The 23,607-nt window shown below is 40.4% G+C and overlaps 1 protein-coding gene across 1 annotated transcript in view; it reads right to left on the reverse strand.

Moving 5' to 3' along the window:
- TDRD12 (tudor domain containing 12) overlaps positions 1–23,607 on the reverse strand; it is a 56,653-nt gene that overhangs the window by 15,533 nt on the left and 17,513 nt on the right. The window contains exons 11-23 of the mRNA XM_038754116.1: positions 21,780–21,831; positions 20,585–20,695; positions 18,478–18,663; positions 17,578–17,734; positions 15,794–15,921; positions 14,841–15,026; positions 12,590–12,718; positions 10,523–10,640; positions 9,860–9,999; positions 9,491–9,711; positions 7,563–7,659; positions 5,435–5,622; positions 2,146–2,356 (exon numbers count right to left, since the gene is read on the reverse strand). Coding sequence (XP_038610044.1) covers positions 2,146–2,356; positions 5,435–5,622; positions 7,563–7,659; positions 9,491–9,711; positions 9,860–9,999; positions 10,523–10,640; positions 12,590–12,718; positions 14,841–15,026; positions 15,794–15,921; positions 17,578–17,734; positions 18,478–18,663; positions 20,585–20,695; positions 21,780–21,831 — 1,924 coding nt within the window. The remainder of the gene's footprint in view (positions 1–2,145; positions 2,357–5,434; positions 5,623–7,562; positions 7,660–9,490; positions 9,712–9,859; positions 10,000–10,522; positions 10,641–12,589; positions 12,719–14,840; positions 15,027–15,793; positions 15,922–17,577; positions 17,735–18,477; positions 18,664–20,584; positions 20,696–21,779; positions 21,832–23,607) is intronic.

A 23,607-nucleotide genomic window follows, 5' to 3' on the forward strand; every position in this document is an offset into this window, starting at 1 on the left:
CTTCCTCCAAGAAGCCTTCAGGGTAACCACACTTGGATCCAGCTTTTCCAAGTATTCCAACAACCCCTTTACATTTACGAATATTTTCCCAATATAAGCTTAAAAATCCAAAATGGACACTAACCCATTTCTGTCACTCGGGTTTTTAATTTATTTTCACTTGCAGTTGGACATTTGATCTTATCCTGCCTTTCCCTTGGATACAAGTACTTTGAGGGTAAAGACCACGCTGTATATGTCCTTTGTAATTACCCATAGTACTTAATATCAATCAATGCCTATTTATTGAGACCTTACTGTGTGCAGAGGTATGACTCTAGTGGCAGGTAATTAATATTTTGGTACTGGCTGATTTAAATAAGATGTGGGGGTTTGGTGACTTTCACTGAACCAAAAAATTCAATTTCACGGAAGACCTATATGATGGGCTTTTTATCTCTAAAATATGCAAGGAGAAGAGCTGATTACTTTTTGATATAAAACTTCTGATTTTGAGAAGGTTGCATTCATTTTATGAATTCACTATTGCATGTGATTTAGCTCTAAAATACACAGGGAGGAGAGATTACGTCAGGGAGGAGAGATTACGTCTTGATTTAAAACTTTTGAGACAGCTGAATTTATTTTAAGACTTCTTTACTGTACTGGGAGGAACTCCGATTCACCAATTTAGTTCCTATTTTCTAAGGCGAAGCAGTCTAAAGGAAATCGTGTTTTTTTCATTAAAATTACAGTTTATGGGAAAGCCCTACCTTTTAACCACATATGAACGTGGTGTTACTAACGAAACAGTACAATTCAACGCTTCGTTAAGCAATCCACATTAGAGGAGCATCGGATGGTTACCTGGTCTTGACTACGCCGTCAGCCTATTCTTCCTGATTTCCCTGCCTCCAACCTCCCCTCTCTCTAGTCCATAATGCATTCTGCTGCCCAGATCATTTTTCTAAAACATCATTTGGCACGTTTCTCCCCACTCCTCAATAACCTCCCATCATTGCTCATTTATCTCTGCATCAAGCAGGAATGTCTCATCATAGACTTTAAGACACTCAATCAGCTCTCTCCTTACCACTTATCCATACTACTCCCTAACTACAACCCAGCCTACACTCTTCACTCCTCTTATTACCGACTTATTCTGTCTTGCTCTCATCTCTCACACTCAATGCCTTACTCCCACCACCTTCCATCCTGCCTAGATCTTCCTCCATCTCTGGCAGACCTCTATCCTCAACCTTCAAGACCCCACTAAATCTCCTCCAGGAAGCCTTCTCTGACTAATCTCTCATTGCCCCATCCTATTTTAGCTCCTTACTCCATCAAGCATGCATTTGAGTCCTATGCACTTAGCTACTCACCCCAAAGTACTATGTACTTCATTCTCCGTTGCTTCCCCTACCTGTAATCTACTTTACTGTCTCTCCCAATAGACTGTAAGCTCCTTGAGGGCAGGGTGCATTTCTATCTACTCTATTGTACTCTCCCAGGCATTTAATACAAAGCTCTGCACACAATAAGCAGTCCAGTTGCATTGATGGGTTGGAAAAGAAGATGAGTTTGGGACACACTGAGCTTAAGGTACTGGCAGGACATATATAGGTAGAAGTCTTGCAGGAGAAAGTGAAACAATCATATTTATTGAGCGCTCACTGTGTGCAGAGCACCATACTAAGCCCTTGGGAGAATATAACAGAGTTAGATAGACATATTCCCTGTCCACAAGGCCCGTACAGTCTAGAGGAAGAGTGCAGTTGTGGGAGAGTTCAGAGTTAGCAAGACAGATTTGGGAGTCATCTGCATAGACGTATTAGCTGAACCATGGCAATGAATACGTTCCAAAGGGAGTGGGTGTAAAGTGAGAAGAGTAGAGCATCAATAAAAAGCCTTTAGGGACATCCACAGTTGGGAGTTGAGAGGTGGAAGAGGATCCAGTGAAGGAACAGCCAGAGTAGTAGAAAGAAATCCAGGAGAGAACTGTGAAGGTGAAACCATGATAAAACAGTGTTTATCAGGAAGGGAAAGTGGACCGCAGCGCTAAAGGCAGCTGAAAAGTGAAGGATTATTGCGATGTAGTAGAAACCATTAGATATGGGGAGAAAGTTATTAGTAAATTTTTAATACAAAAACCTACAAAAAAATTACCTTTGGGTTCCAGTCAATTTCATTATCAATAGGTTTCACCCTACAAACAATGAATTCCACAGCTTGAGGAGGGGTACTGTGAAATCTTTCAGGTAGGTGAAGCAGGTGATAACTCTTTATGTTGTCAGTTCTGCCCTCATCTATAAATTTTATCTGGACATTATAAAAGATGCGATTTTGTTCTTCTTGACTGATCTTCAACACTTGAACCCTTAAAAGAAAAAAAAAAACCACTTTAACCGAATTTGGTTTTTCAAAGGGCTGAATACTTTAGCTACAATATCAGACACAAAAACATCCTGGACTTCCAGGTTCTTAAATACCATGTACTATTATTTAGAATAGTAACAACAAAATAATAATTCTTCAGTTCCACATGGTGCTTTTTTAATTCCCCACGCTCTTCCACATTATTAAGCCATTTTTGCCTGTAAGGTATCCCTGTAAGGTGGGGAAAGGCAGATATTATTACCTCCATTTTGCAGAGGAAGAAACTGAAGCATAGGGAGGTAAAATTATTTGCCCCAAGTCATGCAGCAGGAAATTGGCAGAGCTGGGACTCCAACCTGCGTCACATGCCTCACAAACCCATACTCTTTCCACAAAATCATCATCATCATCAATCATATTTATTGAGCGCTTACTGGGTGCAGAGCACTGTACTAAGCGCTTGGGAAGTACAAATTGGCAACATATAGAGACAGTCCCTACCCAAAACTGGGCTCACAGTCTAAAAGATACACTGCCACCTGATTAATGCTTTACAATGCGTTAACTGTGCTTCACATCCAATGTGAATTCAACAGGCAAATTCACAGTGAAGTCTCATCAGATCGATTTATATTCTATACTCCCTTTATTGGGTTTTTAGATAACAAATCGCAGTGTGGAATTCACTGAGCTGACTGTGCCTTCTCAAATTTCATCCAAAAGTACATTTTTCCCCGATTACTGGAAATGTTAATGTTCTATCACCAGCTGAAACTTGATACCTCAAAAAAAAGCTCCCAAATTCCCACCATCTCCCAATCTTTCTAGCAGTCAATGGTATCGCATCATGCCTGCCCCTTAGGTTTGTAGGTCTTGAGATCATGACAGAATAAACGTCGTCCTTCCCACTCCTCTACAAAGTTGCCTAGTATGTGTAAATTTGGACCATCTGTATAATTCAGCTAAAACTGGGCATGTCCATGAAGCCCTCAAAATATTTTGATATCTGCAAACACTGTGGCAGTTGCAATGTGCCACTGCTCCACTGGTCTTGGTTGGGTACAGCTGTTCTCGGCACTTTCAAAGGCAGTAGGCACCCTGAGGAAGAGGAGAGGATGAGGAGAGATGGAAGAGGGAATGGGAGGAAGAGGAAGGAAAAAAAATACTGGTGAGTCTCCTCTTCCTCTAATGCTACTTTTGGGTCCTAGCCAGACACTAGGGCTGAACGCTAGTGATTCTGGGTATAAGGACCAGAGGACAGTCTCTAAGACCTTTTGGGCACACCTGGCTAAAAAGCAGTGCCCCCAAATCTCCCCTTTGTTCCCAATTCCCATGAGGAGGGACCTTCTTCCCCCATGAGGAACCCAATGGATGTAGCTGTATTGTATGTGCCCCTTAGAGCGGCACAAGTGCTACTTGGCTGGGTACCTTTTTGGCCGTGGCTCCTCTCCCACTTCTGTGGCCAAGGGTCCTTTCACTAAGCCCTGGGTGGGAGCCAAGGCAGGAAGATAGAGTCCCTTCCTCTGGGAATTCTGAGCAGAGCCAAAAGAAAGGACTGCTTTTTAGCTAGGTGTCCCCCGAAAGTTTCTCAGCTCCTTTTCCCCAGAAACCACCCAGGTCCAACTGTGGTATCCAATGAAGGCTCAAAAGAAGCAATGGAGGAGGAGGAGAAGAGGAGGAAGAGGTACCTCTAAGTACCTTTCTCTCCCTTTTTCCCTACCTTTCTTCCCAGGTTGGCCCCCATTATCAAAATCAAAAGTGAGCATCCGTTCCCATCATGGAAAGGCAGTAGTAGGCAGAGTTTCTTCAGCTCTTGCATAAGTTTGTGAAGCCCAGGAAAGATGCTCTTCGCCCCCTGGGATTAGGTGGCCCTGGCTTTGTTTTAGGCATCTCAGAATCGGTTTGCCCTGGTCAGGGCTGTTTCGTCGCCAAGGGAGGCAGTAGGGAATAGTAGCAGGCGACCAGGACTTTCACTCCAGCCCTTCCCCATGGGGTGACAGAGGGCATGATTAGAGCAGTGTGGTCTAGTGGAAAGAGCACAGGTTCTGGAGTCAGGAGACCTGGATTCTGTTCCCAGCTCCACCACTGACCTGCTGTGTGATCTAAGGGAAGTGGCTTGACTTCTCTGTGCCTCAGTTTCCTCATCAGTAAAACTGGGTTTTACATACCTGTGCTCCCAACCCTTAGACTGTGCACTCCATGTGGTACAGAGACTATCTCCCGTGTGACTATACTGAATCCACCCCAGTGGTAGAGTATTTAGCACATGGTCAGGGATTAACAAATACCACAATTATTATTATTATCATTATTATTGTTGTCCTCAGGGTCTTCATTTCATGTCTACCCCAGCATTAGCACTTCCAAGTGGAACCACAGAAGTGGAGTAGGTTTTTTCTACCACAAAACTCATAAAGGCAGTCGTAAGAAATAGAATGCATTACTCCTATGCTTGAAGGATTACTGGCTTCCCAAAATGTTCCTGGTGGAATTACTGCACACTAATCGACCTCTGCTGAATGTAACAATGCAGGATCACAAACAAAAGAACACTGAGGGTGCAAACATGGCTTAGTGTACACAATAAAATCAGTGTTTTATACATTCAATAGTAAACGTTCATCTTATGTAAAACAATGACTAAAAAATGTGAGTCATTCATTACTCTTTATTCACACTGTTTGGAAAAAAAATGGTACTCTGCAGTTGGCAACCCTGCTCCTCTTCCACATTCCATCTATTACTAAATTCTGCCAATTCTTACCTTTTAGTATCTCTCAAATCTGTAGCTTTCCTACTTCCCAGCAGTTTCCCTACCAAAGTTTTCCTAACCACCTTTGGATTACTAGAATAATTTCAAACTTCTCACTGCTCTAGCTTTACTGTCAACAGCAGCAAGGATCATACTCCTCCTAGATGTCGTGTATTAAACATCTTAACAAACCTTTAAAAGTTTTTAATCATAAAAATTTGAACTTAAAGACATCAAAATTATAGCCCTGTTAATTCATTTTAAAGGCTTAACCAAATATACCATATCGTCTGGAGTTCACCTGAATAAAATGAAGCAACATTTTACCTGTGAAAGCGTGTGTCTTCATATAATGTATACAACTTAAGTTTCTCCACCTTTTTAACAGGTACTTTATTAGTGGATTCCTTGAAGTATTCATTCATTTCTGCACTAAGATGTCCATACAGATCCTCATATTTATCTATGATTCTACCAAAGTAGTTTGTTGCATTCACAATGTAAAATGGAATTATCTGAAAGTATAGAAAAACATGTGTAATGAGAAATAAGAAATCACATATAAAGTCATGAAGCAGCCTGGCCTAGTGGATAGAGCATCGGCCTGGGAATCAGAAGAACCTTCTAATCCTGGCTTCACCATCTGTCTGTTGTGTGACCTTGGGCAAGTCACTTAATTTCTCTAAGCCTCAGTTACCTCATCTATAAAATGGGGATTAATACAGTGGGCCCCACGTGGTACATGGGCTGTGTCCAACCTGATTAGTTTATATATACACACTAAAGTGCTTAGTACAGGGCCTGGCACATAATGCAGCATGGCTTAGTGGAAAGAAATGTGGGTTCTAATCCCAGCTCCGCTACTATTCAGCTGTGTGACTTTAGGCAAGTCACTTCACTTCTCTGGGCTTCATATACCTCATTTGTACAATGGGGACTCAAATTGTGAGGCCCACGTGGGACAACCTGATTACCTTGTATCTACCCCAGCAGCTTGGAACACTGCTTGGCACATAGTAAGTGCTTAACAAATACAATTATTATTACTATGAGAAGCAGCGTGGCTTAGAGGAAAAAGCACCAGCTTGGAAGTCCGAGGACATGGGTTCTAATCCCGTCTCCGCCGCTTGTCTGCTGTGTGACTTTGGGCAAGTCACAACTTCTCTGTGGCTCAGTTACCTCATCTGTAAAATGGGGATTAAGACTGTGAGCCCCAGGTGGGTCAATCTGATTATCTTGTATCTACCCCAACACTTAGAAGAGTGCTTGGCACATAGTAAGTGTCTAACAAATACCATAATTATTAAATATCAAAAAGAACATATGTACAAACCTGCATAAATACCCAGTTTTCCTAAAATATGGGGTTTATGTCCTCACAAAACTCAAAACAGTACGGTGTCTGATTTCATACTCATGCGCACAAGCTATTTCTTGCAACGTTGTGGAATTCTATATGCAAAAACGCTTCATTGTCAGACAAGCATTCCCTAATTTCCTATCAATGTTTTAGGTGAAACACGCATTGGAAAACCCACATTTTGGTAGAACTGGTGTATATAAATGCACACGTACACACACAGATAATGTTTCTGTAGAAAATATAATTTTGGCTCAAATCTGTTTGAGATAAATCTACTGTGGGAGGGGAAAACACTAAGTGGTGGAACTATTAGTCTAGTCACCTGGCTGCCTCCCCACCTGATTAGGCATTATATTTCAGCCTTTCCCTCCTGCTAGCCACATTGGGTGGTTCTTGAGGTTCCTGGAGTTATTTATGATGGCAGAAGACAGCGGGGTAATGAAAGCAGAGAGTCCCTAGCATCTCCGGGCATCAGTAGCTAACGACTGGACACACCCGAGCCACTTGGGATGCACCTTCGAGGTTGTGCTCAAGAATTACACCCTAACTCTTTAAAGCCTTTCTATGCTGAAATGTAATAAAAAACCGGTTCAGTCCAGCAGATTCTAGGGCATTTTTGGCCAAAATGCTATATAAAGTGTACTCTTAAATATATCTCGGATAAATGACTCCACAAAACTGTTATTCAAATATTCTATGGTTCGTAAAAAGCTCTGAACTGTACTCTTCAACTGAAAATTCAATCAAATAACTATCCCATTTAGTGTCAAATAAAATCTGTGCTAAAAGGCCAAAATACATGTCCATCACGTGCATAGAGCTTCCTAATTACTCACCCCAACCTTACTATATTGCTTCATCCTATCTATAATTTATTATCTGTCACCTGTGCTTGATTATAAGGTCCTTGAGGGCAGGAATTATGGTTTCTAACTCTACTGTACTCTTCCAAGCACTTATTGCATTGCTCTGCAAGCAGTAGACACTCAATAAATACTACTGATTGAATGAATTAACTACAGAAAAATAACGGAAGCACTACTAGCTTCTATTGTGAATTGCTAAAAATAAATGAAAGGATTTAACACTTACAGTTATGTATCCATCTGTTGGAGTTCTTTCAGAAAAAATATTTGGTATATCTATTTCTGTATTAATACGATGTCGATCAGGGCACTTCCTTTTATTTCTGCAAAATTAATTGAAGTTAGCGCAAAAGAATCTCTCCCTCCTATGACCTCTAGCTTACACCTTCTGCGGGCTGAATTCTTCCCTCTTCAAATCTGCCCGACCCAGCTCTCCCTAACTTTAAAACCCTTCTGAAATCCCACCTCTTCCAGGAGGCCTTCCCTGGCTAATTTATTTTCCCCTCAGATTATAACTTAATGGCCAACTTTAGCCAACTATGCCCAACCACCCATACCACTTCTCTACCAACTTAGTTATACTGTACTCTCCCAAGTGCTTATTACAGTGCTCTGTGCTCAGTAAGCACTCAGTAAATATGATTGATCGGTTCTGTATCTTACCTACCCGATTACTTAACACAAATATAAATGCTCACTTTCCCTTCTTCCTCCTACCTGTGGATTATTTTAGTGTCGGCCTCCTCTACCAGATTTTAAGCTTCTTGAGGGCAGGGATCATGTCTATTAAGTCTATTTTACCCTTCAATCAATCAATTGTATTTATTGAGCGCTTACTGTGTGCACAGCACTGTACTAAGCACAAGTTGGCAACATATAGAGACAGTCCCTACCCAACAGTGGGCTCACAGTCTAGAAAGTGCTTAATTCAGACAGTAAGTGCTCAATAAACACTACTTATTCATTAGAAGACATCGCGTCATCTCTGGACTTTTTAAGCTCGCCACAGAGAATTTGATTTGGTGGAAAGCGCATGAGCGAACTTGGGAGTCAGGAGGCCCAGGTTCTAGTTCCAGCCCTGCCAACGGTTCATTCAATCATATTTACTGAGCGCTTCCTGTGTGCAGAGCACTATACAAACTGCTTGGAAAGTACAGTACAGCAGTGAAGTTTAACAGGTCACAGCTTAACCTTGGACAAGTCACTTAAACACACTGTGCCCAGTTTCCTCATTTGTAAAACTGTGACCAGATAGCTGCTCTCTCTGAGCTCCATGTGGGGCTGGGCATGTGTGCCCGCTCTGGCTACCCCGCATCGATCCCAGGACTTAGCAGAGTTCTTAGTACATAAATGGATGGAGGTATGACGAATGTGCCTAGGTTCAGAAACGCCATGAACAAGAAGCTGCACAGAAGAATCGGTTATAGTGCTAGTATCTAGTGCGGGGCCACTCACTCTTTTGTCCCTGTCAGTTACATTTCCACTGGGGCATGGCACGCAACAAGCAGCGTGGCCTAGTGGAGAAAGAAGGACCTGGGTTCTAATCCTGGCACTGCCGCTTTTCTGCTGGGTCCTTGAGCAAGTCACTTAACTTCCCAGTGTCTCAGTTTCCTCATCTATAAATTGTGAGCCCCATGTGGGGAATGGACTGTGTCCAACCTGATGACCTTGTATCTATCCCAGAGCTTAGTTCAGTGCCTAGTATACAATAAGTGCTGAACAAGTGCCATAAAAAAAGAAAAACACACAAAAAACTTCCAAACAAGCAAGTAGGTGAGCAGGGATGCAGCACACTCTGAAACGTACATGTGATTTTTGTCCACATAAACCCGCTATAAGCAGAATCAGTACTAGAACTCAAATCTTGATTCCCAGAGCTTTCGATAGAAAGCTCTAATACTGTTACTATATAATAGTGATAACAATGATACAAGGAATAGGACTCATAAACCTGAACAACAGAAGCTAGAGCAGGAAGCACTACAAAGCAAAAGAAGCCCCAGCCTACATTCACAATGTCTTCAAATAGTAATGACTACAACAGAAATGAGAGAGATGCTCAAGGATATCGATCTCAGCTAAACACGCTTTTTCGAAGCAGAAAACATGATACATACAGAGACTCTGCTTATTACTAATGTAATATGGTCTTACTTGCAAAAACCAAAATCCTTAAGGTACTGACAAAGAGGTCTTCCAATTTTCATATCTTCTCTAGTTTCCAGGACACCAGCAGTAAAATTACACAGTTCAGGTGGAATATTGGCATCTGTTCGTTCCAAATAACGCAGTATACCAACTGCATGGCATGCACTTTTTTCAGTCAGCAGTAAAATAGACTTTGCCTTTGAGACACCTTGCTCCACAGAAGTACCCTTAGATTTAAAGGAAGAAGGGAGGAATTGGAAGAGGTTTATTCATTTTGATTCTAGTTGTAAATCTTAATTAAGGTTCTGGAGTTATCATAATGCTTACGAATGTCAGTATTCAAAGTAAACATATTTTAGAATTAACCAAACCTGCCTTTTCAATTAAATTTTGAAAATTATCTGACATGCAGTACAAACGGTCACCAAAAATTCTTGGAGAATTAGGAAAATTAAAATGGATCACACAAGTTGCATCAGTAATGGCCAAGGAAGGAATGCAGTCATCTGTTAAAACTGAAAAGAATGAAAAATATTACCAAAGGTGTCGAAAATATGACATTGTTTTCACAAATGTTCAAACTTATACATCCCCAAAGAACGTTCTTTCCTGAACTATATTTAATTACACTCGAAAATTTCTTACCCACTTTCAAATCCATTTTTTAAACTGCATCCATCAATAATCACTTGCTAACTGCAAATTTCTTTCCCCAGATGATTATTTCCCTGCTACAAGCACATGTTTATCCCCATAGTCTGCTACTTCTACAATACCTTAAAATGTTCTATTTTCACAGCTATATTTGAATATCGATTGTGAAAGTTTCCTTTCCTCAAAATAAAACCATTCCTATATCAGTAAAACAAGTTTTAAGATTATTAAGTAATTGATGTCACAGTTAAGAAATTCTTTCCTAGAGGGCAACTGAACTTTAGTAATGAGATTCTTGGGAATATAGAAAAATCATTTAAAAATGCTTGGATATAATTTTCTCTAACCTATGGTTACAAGACATACAGAAATGTAAGCACTTACCTAACACTATATGAGTGCCAGAACTAAATTTCTTTTTCCATTGTTCCAAAACATTTTTGTAGTCAAAACCCACATCTCTGTGGCTTTTTATACAAAATATCGAATTCTTCGCCACTGCCTGAAGATGAAACCCAAAGGTTGAAATCAATAAGAAAGATTGTATATGGATAAAACCCAGGTGTCAACTGCTAAGTAATACCAAAGAATTCTGTTCCAATGTGGAATTACTATCCTGTACAGAGAGAGGTAGGAACAGACTCCAGAAAAATTCATGAACACCAACTATTTTTATAAATTTTCTACATTATTTTCCTTCATAGTCCATTATAAAGTTGAATAAAACAACAACTATGAGATCCACTTTTTGAAGAGAGAACACTTCAGTGACCTGGGGTTGTAATCTAGGATGTGCTGCTAATAATACTAATAATGTTATTTGTTAAGTGCTTACTGCTTTGCACATAGTAAGCGCTTAACAAATGCCATCATTATTATTATTATTATATGTCAGGCACTGTACTAAGCAGTTGGGTGGATACAAGCAAATCAGGTTGGACACCGACACAGTCCCTGTCCCACGTGGGGCTTACAGTCCCAATCCCCATTTTACAGATGAGGTAAACTGAGGCACAGGGAAGTGAGGTGACTTGCCCAGGGTCACACAGCAGACAAGTGGCAGGGCTGGGATTAGAACCCATGGCCTTACAACTCCCAGGCCCAGGCTCTATCCACTACTCCGTGCTGCTTCCCTTGGTAATATTCAATCATTTGTTCAATCTGATTTATTGAGCGCTTACTATGTACAAAGCACTGTACTAAGCGCTTGGTTCTGAAGACACAAAAGCTGAATTTCCATGCCCTGTAAAACATGGGACAATTGACAGTAATGTTATGTATGTATCTGGCATAAAACATGGAACAATTGAGCCTAATACAGTAATGTTATTTATATATCTGGCATAAACCTTTTGAGACGGAATCACTGAGGATGAAGCTTTTCCAACAGTGTTATCACCAGCTTCAAAGCAAAAGCTTTTTACCACACCGGTTGGACTTTCCCCTCTATAAGGGATTCTCATAGCATGAAATGCCTAAAGAGGAAATTATGCAAGAGAGCTGAGTCAGGGAGTGGCTTGGGTTAATAAAAACCCCTGGTGAATCCTGGCCCTTGACCCCAGCTTTGAAATCCTTGCAGGAAGTGGGACTCTTTTCAATCTGCCACTGTCTTTACACCCTCTAGGAAAGGAAAATTTATTAGGTGTTCCAGGCTTGTAGAGCCGTGGCTATTCACAAAGCTGATATAAACGTTGACTCCTGGTGCAATGAGGCACACACTGCTCATGTCCCCATAACCTGACAACAGGTCAAAAAAACCTAAATGGCTCCTGCATATTTTTTTAATAGTGTCAGGTCAACTGACAAGCCGAACTCCTTCTGGCATTTTTCTAACACTCTTGTCAAAATTTTGCATGGAAGGCCAGAAAGAATTGCCACAAACACAAAAACTGAAATTTTGGGAAAATCCAGAGAGAGAGCAAGTACAGTGTACGAGCTTTTGAATCTCAAACGCAATACAACGCAGATTGGTTCTTTCCGGTAGCTACAGGTGTCACTGCAAAGCTGTAGTTCCTGATTTTTAAAAGCCATTTCTAAAGGACCTAAGATGCTTTGGCCTTTAAATAAATGGCTATGCCCCTTCCGGTCATGCTGACCCGAAGGGCAGCTGAGTTACCAGTGCAAATGAGGGGAAGGTAAGGAAGATTGACTGATGGGAAGTCCCCAGTACTCTAGCGAGAGAGTAGACGTGCAGATTTTGTCTCATTAAGGACTCCTTTGGGATTTCTGTCTCCTAATTCTTTCTGTCCAAATGGGGGCAGCTAGACTGGTTTCTGGTCTGGGTGTGGTCCAGGCTATCAATCAATCAATCAATCATATCTATTGAGCGCTTACTGTGTGCAGAGCACTGTACTAAGCGCTTGGGAAGTACAAGTTGACCCTCTTGGGGGTAAACATGCAGGTGTCCCTTTGGACACACCATGGAAGTTTTTGATCTTTGATAAAGCTTACCTTATAAATCAGTTCTTCTTCATCCACAGAACTGGTGAATATTAGAGTCTTCTGAGTATCACTTGGGGTAAAATCAAGAAATCGGAGTAAAGTAGAAGTTCTTTCATATTCTAAACACAGGTGTACTACCTAATAAGAGAAAACAGAGAATCAAATTTTAAAATATCCATATCCCTTTCAGTTTTACTCTCTGTATTTTCTTCTTTGGACTTTTAAATACATATTGAATGGAAAATGTCACTAAATCCTATTGGCTCTTTCTGCACATTATTTCTTGGATCTGGCCCACTCTTTCCCCCTGAACAGCTACCACGCTGTTTCAAACTCTGCCATCTCCTGACTAGACAATTGTACTGGCTTCTTCAATGGTCCCTCTGTTTTCATTCCCTCCCCTTTTCAGGCTATACAATGTATTCTGTGGGTCAGATCATTATCCTAAAATGTCATTCAGCAAACGATTCCTTCCCCTCCTCAAAAATTGCCAATTATTATCGATTTTCCTTCACATTAAGAACTTCGATGGGACAGGGACTGTGTCCAACCTGATTAGCTTGTACCCACCCAACATTTAGTACAGGGCCTGGAACACAGTAAGACGTAAACAAACTACAATGGGAAAAAAAAAAAACCAAAATCCTCCTGACGATTGGCTTTAAGTCTCTCCACCAGCTCCTCTTTCCTTACAGATCCACTCTTTCCATCTAGTCCTTTCCAGGCTGTGCTCTCCACTCCTCCCAAGCTCACCTACTCACTGTCTGACTCTTGAATCTCCCACCACTGGCCCTTTAATCTGCCCTTCCCGCCACCTGGAATTCTCTCCCCCTTCAAATATGCAAGACCACAACTCTCCCCAACTTCAAATCCCTCGTGAAACCCAGTAGGTATCCCAATTCGACAGCTCCTCTCCAAGTCTCCTCATCCCTAGAGCCACCTAAGCACGCACTTATAGCCACAGAGCATTACATACCAATCTACATACTATTTAACTTGTACTTCCCAAGCGCTTAGTACACTGCTCTGCACACAGTAAGCGCTCAATACGATTGATGATGATGATGATGATTTAATCATGTGTCCATCTTTTCCTCCGTGTAACTGTTTTTTCTCCTAATCTGAAACCATGTGTGCCTGTTCATCTGCCCTGCTAGACTAAACTAGTTGAGGATAGGGATTGTCTCTTACTGTAATTGTACTCTCCCAAGCACTTATTGCAGTGCGCTTTATCAATAGTTGCTTAATAAATATTACTCAGGAGGATGAAAGTGGGACAGTACCTGCCTAGTCCACAGGATGTAAGTTGCTTTAGCAACTTCGGAGCTGCAAACCCTATCTAGTCCCCAGTAAACTCCTCAAGCTGTCTAGACAGACCAGGGAGGGACAGAGACTGTAAGCTCATTATGAGCAGGAAATGTGTCTTGTTTAATGTTATACTGTACCCTCCCAAGTGCTTAGTACAGTGCTCTGCACACAGTTAAAGTGTTCAATAAAAATGAATGAATGGAAGAACGACAGCACACTCTCACAGGGCTCCGGGACTGGGGACAAGAAGAGCCTCTGGTTCGAGAGCCCAGTGAGGATGAGAGGAGTGACAGCCTCGATGACAGAGGGGCATTTTGCTGCATCCCTAATCCCTTTATGGCTCCAACATTCAGAATGGGCTAGTTTAACTGTCCCCCCTGCCCCCAAATCTGTGCCAATCATGGGCGTGATAACTCCTTTACTCACCCAGAGTTTGAACCTATACGTGCACAAGCCTGAAAGGGAAAACTAAAGAATGGTTATTTACTGAATGTCTACTTTAGGCACAGCATAAACACTTGGGAGAGCACAATACAGCTGATGGGCATGTTCCTTGCCCTCAAGGAGCTTACAGTCCAGCAGGGGGAAGGGACTCTTCCCTTCTCTTAGCTTTGGAGAGATGCTGACAGAACCATTCTGGGGACCAAGAAGACGAGCCCTTTGATTTTAAAATGTTAAAAATTTTTAAATCATGTTAAAAAAATCACAAGATCGTAAGCTCTTTGAAGGCAGCGAATGTGTCTACCAACTCTGCTGTACTGTACTCTCCCAGATGCTTAGGACACAAAGAAGGCAAGCAATACATACAATTTATTGAGCGAAAGGAGTATTGAGCATTTTGGATGTAAAAATAATTTTCCTAAATCAGAAGGTCTACCAAAGAAACTAGAACTACTATAGATTCCTATTTTAGGTTGCCATCAAAAAAGAAAACACCTCCACATTGAGTTACCTGTTGTACATTTCCATACACTGCAGCTTCCTCCAAGGCGGTTATAACAATATAAGGATCATTCATGAACTCTTTTATTAAGATTTCTAAGTGTTTGCTCCAATGACCTCCAACAGCAACAATCTGATGTGGTGAAGACTCCCTTTCAATACTCATTTTCTTGAAATAGTCCAAGATAGTATGCATCTAGCAAAAACGTGGCTGGTCAGAATTACCTTGAAGAGGAACTTTTGTATTTTGTATAATGTACAAGCGTTTAAAAACCAAATAAGTAACAACAAAAGAAGAAATTTGAATAAGATCAAGAAGTAAGTAAATGAATAGAAAGTTAGGAAAATGTATTGGGATCAAGTTTTTGAATTTTATGGGAAGAATGAGAAATACTGAAAATCTATTCAGAGAACACATCTCTCATAAGAGTTTCATAATTATAGCATAAAGGTTCTCCTAATGCTGGGAAACCAAGCAAAAAGCATTTTGGAGTAGAGATGCTCTCAATGGACTGATGACATTTAATCCCTTCAAAAAACATTCAACCTACTTGGAGCTGAATAGGTGGGAGTGACAAAGCTGCCAACCCACTAGAATTCACACATTCAAGGTACACTCAGCCCCTACCACAATTTGGGGAAAAAAAATTCCTTATAAAACTTTCCAATCCCCATCCCCTTTTCCCTTCCTCAACCTTTGGTGCTACGCTGTTTCAATATTTTAGACACATTGCCCGTAATAAACTTCACATCCCATGCTTGTCATCCAAGGAAATATTGCTGACTGTTGGGCTCCTGAAGAGAGGGCAAAGAGATCATATCATAATATTTCTAAAGGAGATAATAATAATAGGTACCTTAGCTCTATATCATCACTTTAGGTGGTGGAATTATTGGGTACACATATTCTCTGGTTCTTAATTTAATGGAGACTTTTACAAATAAATAATATGTTTTACTTACTTGCTCATTAGCTTCCAAGAATAATGTTTCAACCTCATCAAAAATAAGATGACAGATTCTAAGAAATAATAAGCTATGATATTTAAGGAGTCTTGAAAGGCTGTGTGGTGTTGTGATAATTACTTCACCTACATTTTAAAACAAAAATATTAAAAGTTTTTATTTTTTGATAGTATCCATCATTATTTACAAAATTTCATAGGTTTGATTGTTTAACTGAAGATGTTAAACAGAGATGTTCCCATCTCTGTTGACAGCACTACCATCCTTCCCGTCTCACAAGCCCGCAACCTTGGTGTCATCCTCGACTCCGCTCTCTCATTCACCCCTCACATCCAAGCCGTCACCAAAACCTGCCGGTCTCAGCTCCGCAACATTGCCAAGATCCGCCCTTTCCTCTCCATCCCAACCGCTACCCTGCTCATTCAAGCTCTCATCCTATCCCGTCTGGACTACTGCATCAGCCTTCTCTCTGATCTCCCATCCTCGTGTCTCTCTCCACTTCAATCCATACTTCATGCTGCTGCCCGGATTATCTTTGTCCAGAAACGCTCTGGGCATATCACTCCCCTCCTCAAAAATCTCCAGTGGCTACCAATCAATCTGTGCATCAGGCAGAAACCCCTCACCCTGGGCTTCAAGGCTGTCCATCCCCTCGCCCCCTCCTACCTCACCTCCCTTCTCTCCTTCTCCAGCCCAGCCCGCACCCTCCGCTCCTCCACCGCTGATCTCCTCACCGTACCTCGCTCTCGCCTGTCCCGCCGTCAACCCCCGGCCCACGTCATCCCCCGGGCCTGGAATGCCCTCCCTCTGCCCACCCGCCAAGCTAGCTCTCTTCCTCCCTTCAAGGCCCTGCTGAGAGCTCACCTCCTCCAGGAGGCCTTCCCAGACTGAGCCCCTTCCTTCCTCTTCCCCTCGTACCCCTCTCCATCCCCCATCTTACCTCCTTCCCTTTCCCACAGCACCTGTATATATGTACATATGTTTGTACATATTACTCTATTTATTTATTTATTTATTTATTTTATTTGTACAAATCTATTCTATTTATTTTATTTTGTTAGTATGTTTGGTTTTGTTCTCTGTCTCCCCCTTTTAGACTGTGAGCCCACTGTTGGGTAGGGACTGTCTCTATATGTTGCCAATTTGTACTTCCCAAGCGCTTAGTACAGTGCTCTGCACATAGTAAGCGCTCAATAAATACGATTGATGATGATGATGATGATGTTAACTTTCCTATAAGTGACCGTTAATACTGGAAAAGCAAATTTTTAAAGAACACATGTAGCTGGATTCACAATAAACTAGAATAAAGTCATGGTAAAGGCTTATGAGGTAGTTTTTCAACGTGGGGCTAATTTATTTTCACACTTCAGTTATTACCAAGAGGAATGACTTTGAGCGTTAGACCCTTCTCCATTAACTTCTTCCTACATCATGTAATTACCACAACCTGTTTTTTTTAAGTCTTATTTAGAAACTGGAAGATGAACTTTCACAATTTCCGTACTAGAACATAAGCTCTTTGTGAGCAGAGAACATGTCTACCTATTCCGTACTCTCCCAAGCGCTTAGCACATGCAGTGCTCTGCATGCAGTAAGTGCTCAATTCATTCATTCAATCGTATTTATTGAGCACTTACTGTGTGCAGAGCACTGTACTAAGCACTTGGGAAGTACAATAAACACGACTGGTTGAAATTTTGCGCTAAGACAGTTTCACTATGCCCTTCCACAAACAGGGCTAGTTTCTTCGGTTTTCCTAAGTACTAAATTATACTTACATCCCTTCTGAAGCTTCATATTTTTGGCTTCCTCTTTGTAGAGTCCAACCAATACTAACATAGGATGAAGAGGTCTGGTGCCTCTGCTGTATTCTGTTAACAGGTCAAAAACAAGCATTGCTTTCTTCCATCCCGGGCATAAAATTACTGCTAATGGCTGTGAACACAAACGCACAAATTCACAAAAAATTCACAATAAACGGACTGAAACATGTAGAATCAAGCTCTCTTAGTTCATAAACTACTCCCTGTCAGTCAGGACTGGATGGAAGTTTTGACTTTCAGGCTTTATGGAACCAACAATTCCGGGCACTCATATGCCACCTTGACATTAGAGAGGAGTCTGGTTTTTTCTACAGGGAAGTCAGTTTAAAGTATTTCTAGTACTTTGGGAACTAAAATTTATTAATGTAAATGGATTAAGTCATTGCTGGGGATACGGATTCAAACTGAATGCAGCCACCAGACGTGAAACACGATGATTAGTAGGAAATAAATATTCCTGGATTTGACCGAAAGAAGTATACAATGCTTTCACAATTTTACAACTGCACTTTTTCCATCCTATTTTAACCCAATTCACATTGATCAGATTGAGCCTAACACATATTTTATATTCTTTAATAAGGATATCATCCTCCAAATCATCTATCTTCTCTTGACTACCCAAATACATACATTTTATTTACAAACCACTAGCCCCCTTTAACCACCCTTTACAAAAGAGTTTTTCCTATCCTGGGCTGAATTTTTCTTAATGCATCTGGAAGGAAGCCAATAACAGGAACTACTAAATCCAGATGAAAGGACTTCCTTGGCCAGATTTCACTGGTCAAATTTGACCATCAAAACATCAACTGTTGCCATTTCATTATAAAATGAAAATATCTTTCTCCTTACTCCATTCCTAGAGGGTAAAGACTTGTAGCAGTTTCCGATTTGCATAAATGTAAGAATTGGTGGAATATACAATAAGGGATCTTTTCCATGATGAGATATGACTACTGAATCACATCCACGAGCAATTGGTGGCCAGCAGTAGGATTCAGTGTGATTAGGTCCTTGAAACCTATTCCTACGAAGTGCCTAAAGAAAAAAAAAAGTCAATGTCAAAGCGTTCAGAGACTTAACTAATTTCATTGAATTACGGCACATAAATATCTAGTGGCTGAATAGGGTTGGATAAAACAAACATTAAGTAGATAAGTGAGAGGATTTCTAAAGATGCATGTGCTTTGACAAAAAACAAAAACCTAACTTCCTAACTTCACAAAATACAGAACACCCTTAATAGAATTCCCCGGTTGCCAATGCAATGAACATATTTTGAGAGGAATTTTTAAATTCTAAAGGTTATTTTGCAATGTCCTTGGGGCTTTTATAAAATATACAATAATGCTTCATGAAAGAATTATTAGATTGAATTACTGAAGCAAGTTCTATTTGAAAGTTTCTCTTAGGCAGGAACAATTCTGCACTACGGCATATGCCTAAGGACATAGCCATATGGAAGACATTACAACTTAATTCTACGGTCAGTTGATCATCTATTTATTCCAAATGCATTTCAAGTAACTAATCTGATTTGTCAATTATTTTAGATTGGGGCCCTGATGTTAGAAATGAGGCATTTTTCTCTGGGCAGGTCAAGGTACCAGTTTGAATTGGATCCTCTCCACGCAGGACAAGAACCAGAGAGCGTCCACTGAAAGGAGATTGACACACTGATTCTTGAAGAACAGCTCTGTTACCCTGGTAAGGGGCTAGAATGGAGCAGTAATTAGGAACAACTGATCGGGAGGTTTTCACAGTACTCTCAGTACTGGCAAATGTGTGGTTTCAATATATATTTTGGCTTAATTAATGATGGTATTTGTTCGGTGCTTACACTATGTCAAGCACTGTACTGAGCGATGGGATTGATACAAGACAATCAGGTTGAACATAGTCCCTTCTCCCATATGGAACTCACAGTCTAAGCAGGATGGAGTAGGATCTAATCCCCACTCTACAGAAGAGGAAACTGAGGCACACACATGAAGTGACTAGCCCAAGGTCACATAGCAGACAAGTGGCAGAGCTGCTCTTTCCACTGGGCCATGCTGCTTCTCAACATTAGGGAATTAAGCAATGTGCTTCCAACTGTTTGGGCTTGGTGCGCTGCATAACTGAAGCCACTGCTAAGGCTCATGGTGTTGAAAGGCAACCCTTGCATTATAGACCTGAGTATACATTGTAGCACATCAGCTATCAATTTTTAAATACTATTAAAGCAGACTATACCTAGATTTGTAAGTAGTTGCATGGTATAAGAGATGAAAATTAAACTAGGCATCTAGGAACATATAAATTGGAAAATGCAACTAATGTACTTAGAGCTGCCCAGGTTCACTGCAAAAGAGTACAATCCTAGTTTACCATTTAAAGAGTTCTCTGTTAAGTTGGGACAAGGTTATATACAACTTAGGAAGGTGCATTGTTCCCCCAAATTGATAACTGAATTATTTACACACACACACACACACACACACATATAATGCTTGGAAGAAATAAAAAACCAAATTGATAAACTAATTTTTCATTAAGGTTAACTCATCATATGTAAGAAAGTATGTTTCTCATCAATCAGTCAAAGAGCACTTACTTGTGTGCACAGCATTATACTAAGTGCTTGGGAGTGTACGATACAGAGTTGGTAAGCGTGCAGTCTTACCAAACCCATTGGTAAGAACAAAGAATGATCTTGAAATATAAACATGAGCAATTTTCTAAAATGCATTTAGTGTTACATGAAAATTACAAAGCAATTTGTTTTCTCACACTTTCTAAAAAGAATTCATCTTTAATCAAAAAGCACTATGGGAAGTTGCACAAAGTCCTGAAAATTTAAAATGGAATTTCCCTACAGAAATAATTACAATTAGGCCTCCCAACTTCCATTTTAAAAAATACTCTCATCCTTCCCTTATGGACATGGTGCACAAGACTTTGACATAGTTTAGTTTACCTTCTTCAGGTTTCTTGACAGAGGTGCAGTTTCAAATGTTGAACATGGTTCAATTTTGTTGTGGAGAACAATAAAAGGCTGCTGCCGTATGCTGATATTTGGTTCCTGCAACTGATGAAGTGAATACATTAACTTTTATCTGCCACTAACAAGGCTACAAACGTAGTATAATCATTGTTAAAACTAAATGAAAAAATAATTGGGAATATGGAATACTACTATTTATCATTGCCTATTAGCTTGCAAAAATGCACGTAGTCAATTCACTCAATTGAGAAAATGAGTAATTAACTAGTACATCCTCTTTAAAGTCCTAATTCTATTTTTATTTATTACTGTTGAATGAAACTTGGGAAATGCGTTTGAAGCAACTGACTATAGGTGAATATTTAATAGAGGTTATCAACCAATAATATTGATTGAGTGTTTACTGTGCGCAGAGCACTATACTAAGCACTTGGAGGAGTACAATTAAACAGAGTTCGTACGCACATTCTCTGCCCTCAAGGACCTTTCAATCTAGAGGGGGAAAATAGTCATCAAAATAAATAGGGTTGAATGAAGGATCATAAGGGGACAGAGTGCATAGGTAAGTCATAAGACTCCAACCTACATAAAGTAATAGCAAGGCAAATTCATTCATTCAATCGTATTTATTGAGCACTTACTGTGTGCAGAGCACTGTACTAAGCTTGGAAAGTACAATTTTGATTAAAAAGTAATCAACTTCCTCAGGTTATCTGCACCCCAGGGCAGGGTGAATCCCCTTGCCAGAGCAACTCCCAGACACTTCTTACTGCCTCTTGTGCTTATTCTAGCTTGGGTACAGAGTTCCAACGGGAAAGAAACACTGCTTTAGGATGAGGATAAGAGGCACCAGAAGCAGCAACCCTGGTTGGCCTAAAGCAGCTTGAGGAACGGACTTGATGGGCAGTCCTTCTTTGGAAAGGGAGCGCTCCATTCCTATGCAGGGCACAGGACAGTTGCCCTGCTCGTATCACTTTTTACCCCCTTTCTCTCGTCTCAATTTCCATTTGGATTTTTCTAAACCAATGGATCTCAACACTTTTCAAGCAGAAGACTCCCACAAATCCTTGAAGTCCACTCTGCCCTTAGGCCTATAAGCAAAGAAGGGAGGGGTATTTCACAGTTGAATCAAGAGATACTTATATTTCGCTTTGAGCTCTTGACGTACGTAATGAGTGCCTTCAGCAAATAAAGGATCTGGTTTTAAAAACTGCAGCAACCTACAAAGGATGGTATATTAAAAATTACAAAAATGAAAGGACATCTTAAGAAACTGTGCTTGCATTTTTCAATTATTCTAATTTCAATTCTAGCAAAGTGAAGTTAAAGTTCAATCAGTAAAGACCATACATAATGCCATTACTGGGTCGGACCAATGGTCCACTCAACCCAGAACTCAATTTTCAGCAATAGCGAAAAGATACTCTTGGAAAAACAGCAAGGAGGGCGTTCCATAACAACCACCCATAACTACATAAAAGAATGCAACCCCATGTTCAGTCGGTTTTACCTTTACAACAAAGTACTCAATATATGGTATTTATTGAGTGCTTACTGTATGCAGAGAACTGAATTAAGTGCTTGAGGGTGTACTATATGACAGAGTGGAGTAGACACATTCCACGCCCCCGGTGAACTTTCAGTCTAGAGGACGACACAGATATTAACATAGATAATTTACAAGTATATAATTTAATGTACAGAAGTGATGCGGGGCTGAGGGTGGGGTGAATACCAAATATCGCAAGGGTACAGATTAAAATACGCCAGACCACCATTTTCTCACCCTCGAAGAGTTATGAAGATCACCTTTCCTCCAAGATGCCTTCCCTGAATAAACCCTCTTCCCCCCATCTCCCTCTCCTTCCTGCATCATCTATGTACATAGAGCTGTACCCTTTAAGTACTTGATAAAAATAATAATAATGGTATTTATTAAGCGCTTACTATGTGCCAAGCACTGTGCTAAGCGCTGGGGCGGATACAACGTAATCAGGTTGTCCCACGTGGGGCTCAGTTTTAATCCCGATTTGACAGATGAGGTCACTGAGGCCCAGAGAAGTTAAGTGACTTGCCCAAGGTCACAAAGCTAAGTGGCAGAGCAGCCAGGATTAGAATCCATGACCTCTGACTGCCGAGCCCGAGCTCTTTCCACTAAGCCATGCTGCTCTCTAATAGTGATAGTCACACCACCGTCTGCCCATAGCATTTACATTCATAAATGCTGCAGACTGTAAACTCACTGTAGGCAGGGAACGTGTCTACCAACTCATATTTTACTTTCCCAAGTTCTTAGTACAGTGCTCTGCACACTCAATAAATACCACTGATTGACTGATAATAGCTCTTAAATGCCAAGTAATCAAATGTGGAGATATTTAAATCTGACATCTTCCTGAAAAAAAAAAGCTGTATTATCAAGAGATAATTATAACGGATGCCCTTAAAAATCTACACTTTGTTAACTTGCTGTAGAGTAGTGCTATCTAAACTACGAAGTTATAGACTTTGACCAGCATGTGGCATCATATTCTTCTAGATATTAAAGTAATAGCTCAAATGTTAATAATAATAATGGTATTTGTTAAGCGCTATGTGCAAAGCACTGTTCTAAGCACTGGACTTAGATAATTCTAATAGAATATTAGAATATCTAGATAATTAGATATCCTAAAACCAACTCGATGTTGGTTTTCCACTGAGGTTAGTTTTTAAACATTGCTTCATCTAAAATTAACATACAAAAGCTTAACGCTTTCTCTCTGATGTCAGTGCAGCTGGATATATGCCCAGTGTCAATAGCATAAATTATTTTAGAAGATCCAGAAACATGTATTATAATGGTTGGGCAAGAACAAGGTATTACTGCCTATAACAGTAACATGAAAAATAGACTTGGGAAACATGATGATGAGAATTCACTTTTCAATTTTACAAATTTTAAAGGTGACTCACGATTTCTATGGTGCAATGCTTAACAGACTGGTTACTGTGAG

The sequence above is a fragment of the Tachyglossus aculeatus genome, chromosome 11 (genome assembly GCF_015852505.1).
Source record: "Tachyglossus aculeatus isolate mTacAcu1 chromosome 11, mTacAcu1.pri, whole genome shotgun sequence".
Lineage (NCBI taxonomy): Eukaryota > Metazoa > Chordata > Mammalia > Monotremata > Tachyglossidae > Tachyglossus > Tachyglossus aculeatus.